We start from the raw sequence: 5044 nt of genomic DNA, 5'->3' as shown, positions 1-5044 counted from the left end.
GAAATGCACGGCTACACATGCAATAAGTGGCCAGAAATTAGTCTTACATAATAACACACACTCTTCCATTTTTAAGCATTGGCAATGCCCTACGTGATGTTTTCTGTCCGTGCCATACAAAGAGCCAAAAGATTTCCCATGATGCTCTTGGCCAAGCGGCGGCTGCGAGGCGTAATGCTGGAGGTTTGGTGTCACCTTTGTCAATAAAAACCTTTAGTATCCTTGGCAGAAGTATTAAGTCAAGACTGTTTAGGCTATTAACATCAGATTTGAAAGTGAACGTGTCTCTTTTGGGTAGCATTTATATGAGACACCATACCTTTCTTTTTGGGGATTTTGAATGCTGGCTCACATTTAGACATCTTTCTATATCCTTGAATAACAATTACCACTACTCCTTGTCAGAAGTCTTTCTTTCTTTGAGGCTTTTGCGCCCACGTTTGCTTGCCGCTCTTTCATTACAAACAGCCAGAAATACTTGTAACATTGATGACATTTCTGATGCAATTTCTTTTTATATGTTGTGGTCTTCAATTAGCAAATATTGTAGCGCGAAATCCCTCAATCTTTGGAAAAAACATGATCCTTTTACCCTTTATCTTTCCCCACGTATCAAACTATCAATACCACCACTTCCTCATATGTAAACAAAGATAGAACGTTTGCCATAGAGTGCCACAGTGACGCGTCCTAAAACCCAGAAGTAAGCTGCGCATGGGTTCCTTCGACAATAATAGTTTTCTAATCATAAATGTATCGATTAGATTTATGATTAGAAAATTATAAAAGTAGGGTAGACATGTGGAAATTATCCGACTGAACAAAATGTGATCCGTCTCTTAAATGTGTCAACCACAGACCTTATTTCGAGCTATTTTCCAAAATCCTATGGAGAAATTGCATTGCTTTTTTGTCGAAGGAACCCATGCGCAGCTTACTTCCGGGTTAGGACGCGTCACTGTGGCACTCTATCGACTTCCAAAATAACATATATCACGGTTGGAGTGTAATATCGTCAAGTGCAAGTTGCGAAACAGTCCAGTTTTAAGCATGTGTTGAATGTAACCTACTACATTTTGGTGACAAATGTACTTGGTTAGATTCAGTAGAAGATCATAGCTTGGGTTGAAATAAGTTAGTATGTCTGTTACATAACTTAAGCTGCTTACATAAGGATAGTTACTCCCCTGTCTAAAATCAATGTCGGGAGGAGAAGGCACCACAGGGGAAGCGTTATCAATATCCGCTGCCACCCACGTGAAAACACACATTTGGCTCTGCTGTCAAAGATCACAGTACTAAAATTCTGCCGGTAACAACATGGCAATGTCCATTAAAAAGTGTCAGTGAAACTATTTCGCAAGCACTTGAACAAATACAGTTCCAGCAGCAGTATAAAATGGGTATTGGAGAGGGAACAATGACCAGTTTAATATCCTTACAAAAAAACAGATTGTAAACGGTTATGTTGAAATACGTGGAACTTATTGTTTTCTTCTTGCCCTTGTTTAGAGAATTGTGGAATTTAACTGGAATTGTTGTTGACAGCTACTTTTCTATTGTCGTAACATCCCTAATTTATGTTATATTAATAATTTGGTGTCTCATCTTGACATAAAACAACAAAAACCCTTCAGCAGCAGTGACTAGGGCTGTGCGATTATGGCAAAAATCATAATCACGATTATTTGGGTCAATAATTGATATCACGATTATTTTGACGATTATTCATTGACCATTTATTAAACTTTAAAACAAATAATATTTTACCAATAAACAAGGTCAACACATAATGGAGCGCACTTCCAAAACCATACTAAACATATATTAATATGATAAATAAAAATAAATTAGACAAAAATAAATTAAATCAAATATGTTGCAGTGCACTGTCACAACCTACTGACAACTCCTTAACATATAGCCAACATGGCCACCATGGCAAATGCTGGTAGGGCTGCTCATGTCATCTCTTAAAGATTTTTTGCAAGAAAAACCAGCCTGTTTACATGGTCTGGTTTCAGAGACGAGCGCAGGCAGGTGACAATATTGCCACCTGTACTGAAGACCCTCTCTGAAGAGGAACTTGTGGCTGGGATGCACAGATACTTCCTTGCCAGGATGGAGAGCCGTGGGTAGAACTTCCGGGATTCCCTCCACCACTTTAGTGGGTCCTCCTCAGCATCCAGTGGCACTGCCTGGAGGTAGGACTGTAGCTCAAGAGCTATGGCCTTGTCCTTTTCCAGAGCAGGTTGAGGTTCTGCAGCTTGGTCTACGGTGGCCTTGAAGAAGCTCCCCAGTCCCTTCTTTTTCTTCTTTGGTGCAGCTGCAGCAGCATCCTCCGTGTCATCTGCAGGCACCGCTGCCGTCTCAAGAGGGGCGTTCTCCTTGGAGTATTATAAAGAAAATAAGAATGACATGTTTAATCAGACTAAATGGTTATGGGTATTAACATTTATACCTAGAATTACATTATAACACTTTGACAACACATTCATTCACTTAATTGTATTTACTGTCAAATCTGACATTTTTATTTTTTATTATTATTATTACCATGAGTGTCATCACCCTCCTCATCTCAGTTGTCAGGCTGGCTTCAATGGATCCTCGATTGTCCTCACTGACATATTTGAGCTTGAATCTCGGGTCCAGGGCAGAGGCCATGTCAAGCAGCTCTTGTGTCGCTGCGTCATCATATTTATCATTGAGATAGTCTAGTATCTTCTTTTTTATGCTTTTTGTGAGGTCTGTGTCATCCTCCTGCACTGCCAGCAATGAGTTGTTGAAGAGGTGCAGGGTTGGTTTAAAAAAAGACACACTTACATACTTCTCTCCAGAAAGTGCGTCTGTGAATTCCACCAGAGGGCTAAGCGACTTATTGATTGCCTCCAGTACATCAACGTCCTGCCACGTGAGGGAGAGATGTCTGGTTTTTCGGTCGCTGGAAAGGACCTGGGCAATGGCCTTCTGCTGCTCGAGGACCCTGTCGATCATGGCCTGCCTAGATCCCCATCTGGTTGGACATTCTGTCTTTAGGGAGTGTTCAGGCAGATGCAAGTTCCCTCTTCTTTTTCCAACTGTAGGAGAAGCTGCTGACCAGCTTCTTGCAAAGCCCCACTGCACGGCCGATCCTGGGATCCTTCATTGCATTCTCTAAGATTACAACAAATACATATTATTTAGTATCATGATGATAATCATGATCTTCATCAAAGCATAATTTGGTGTGTTGTGTGTGTGAGAGAGAGAGAGAGAGAGAGAGAGAGAGAGAGAGAGAGAGAGAGAGAGGGAAAGAGAGAGAGAAAAAAAAGAGAGAGATGACAGAGTAGCTCACACATAACATAATAATAATAATAATAATAATATGTAATTAATATTATCATATTAAGAGAGAGATCATCAATGTTAATGACTTACTATTGCTATTATTGTTGTTGCTGTTGTTAAAATGACATATTACATACAACAGGAGGAAGGAATCCTGCTCACCTATGGCCAAGTGGAGTCTATGCCCGAAACACTGGAGCCTCATCCATCCATTGACCTCAGCCGCCAGCTTTATATTTGCGGCATTGTCCGTAGTCATACAGACGAGTTTATCCTCTTTTAACCCCCAAGCAGCCATCGCTTCCCTCAGTCCATGGGCGATGTTTTGCCCCGTGTGGTCTTCAGGGAAAAATGCGGTTTGGAGACACTTTGTCTTCAAATTGAAATCGGCATCGATATAATGAACTGTGAGGCTCATGTATAGCTCCATGGTGCGGCTAGACCATAGGTCCGTTGTGGTGGCAAAGTAGTCAGCTGAAGCCACATCTCTCTCAACTTCCCCACGGCATTTGTCATATAGCGCAGGCAGCGCAGACCTGCTGAAATAATACCGAGACGGCATCTCGTAACGCTTGTCCAACGTGTTGACAAGTTGCTTAAAGCCCTGGTTGCTAACAGTGCTAACTGGGCACATATCTTTAGCGATGTGAAATGTAATGGCACCTGTAATATCTCTGTGTCTCTGCGAGCTCGTCGCGTAGGCCGTTGCTCTGTGCAATGCGTCCTGAATCGATGACTGTGATGATGTTGTGGATGAAGTCGAGCGGGCATCTTTTTGGTCTGCTTTTTGTTGTATTATTGCCCCGTCGTATTGCACTTTGTGGTTGTATTTCAGATGATTAAAGAGATTGGTTGTGTTAGCGTGTGGTGCCAACACAACCTGGTAACAAATCCTGCACTGTACTTTGTTTTGCTCCACGTCGGACTCCTGAAAGCCAAAGTACTTCCAAATAGTGGAAATAGTTTTACCCTTCTTTTTAACGAGTTGCTGCTCTTGTTCTGACATCTTCGCTCGCGCTGAACACTCACACATGTCACTCCCACGTGGCCGAGTGGGCTTTTAGGGAGGGGCGAAAGCGCACCCAGCAAAATAATCGTATTTTGTCAATTATGCTGTTTTCATAATCGTCGCAAGCCATAATCGTAATCGCGATTAAAATACGATTAATTGCACAGCCCTAGCAGTGACTATGAATACATCCGAATGCTAATTATGTGATGTTATTATTAGGGATCGACCGATATGGCTTTTTCAAGGCCGATACCGATTATTAGTAATCAAGGAGACCGATAACCGATATTTGGAACCGATATACATTTGCAGTAAAATCAGAAAATCTTGGTGTCAAAATGTAGAATAACACAACTTCTTTGAAATGCCTTTTTATGTTTAATGAACTTTTCAACATCTTAAAACTGGTTTCCTCTCTGTGACCCTGATTAAAGTAAATGAAGTAAAAAATAAAATAAAAACTACTCAAAATTGTTCTGAACTTATGATATTTGAGTCTCACTCATTTAGTAGTCCCAATTCAGCAGCACCAGATTGTGGTGCAGAAAGCAGAGTTGCTGCGAGGCTCCACTAGCAGCCGTCCCAGTCCCAGTCGTCCCAGCGCGTCCCAGTTTCTCCGCTGCGAGACGCAGAAATCTTCAGTGTTGATTGACACTTCAGTATTAGCCTATCAGATAGCGCTGTGGGCGGGACATTGCTCGT

At 41.7% G+C, this 5044-nt stretch overlaps 1 protein-coding gene across 2 annotated transcripts; it reads right to left on the bottom strand.

Moving 5' to 3' along the window:
* Positions 1-1693: 1693 nt before the first annotated feature.
* On the bottom strand, positions 1694-4503 carry LOC117478745 (zinc finger BED domain-containing protein 1-like). 2 transcript variants are annotated; one of them, XM_034125652.1, is made up of 3 exons: positions 3493-4503; positions 2557-3156; positions 1694-2387 (listed from the first exon to the last, which is right to left on the bottom strand). In XM_034125652.1, exons 2-3 carry the CDS (start codon positions 2995-2997, stop codon positions 1974-1976), a joined length of 855 nt encoding a protein of 284 aa, XP_033981543.1. In that variant the 5' UTR covers positions 2998-3156; positions 3493-4503; the 3' UTR covers positions 1694-1973. The 2 variants fall into 2 exon arrangements, 1 of the variants encoding a protein (XP_033981543.1); XR_004555498.1 differs by having other exon boundaries at positions 2057-2387.
* Positions 4504-5044: the final 541 nt, after the last annotated feature.

This window comes from Trematomus bernacchii, unplaced genomic scaffold (genome assembly GCF_902827165.1).
Source record: "Trematomus bernacchii unplaced genomic scaffold, fTreBer1.1, whole genome shotgun sequence".
Lineage (NCBI taxonomy): Eukaryota > Metazoa > Chordata > Actinopteri > Perciformes > Nototheniidae > Trematomus > Trematomus bernacchii.
The sequence above is the reverse complement of the archived record's forward strand: the minus strand, read 5'-3'. Positions and strand labels throughout refer to the sequence as shown.

What these genes read in the sequence shown, in the direction of transcription:
- LOC117478745 (XM_034125652.1), bottom strand. Translation starts at nt 2,997, where the DNA reads ATGATCGACAGGGTCCTCGAGCAGCAGAAGGCCATTGCCCAGGTCCTT. An exon ending in GGAGGGTGATGACACTCATG is followed by an intron (nt 2,388 to 2,556) that starts GTAATAATAATA and finishes TAATACTCCAAG; the next exon opens with GAGAACGCCCCTCTTGAGAC.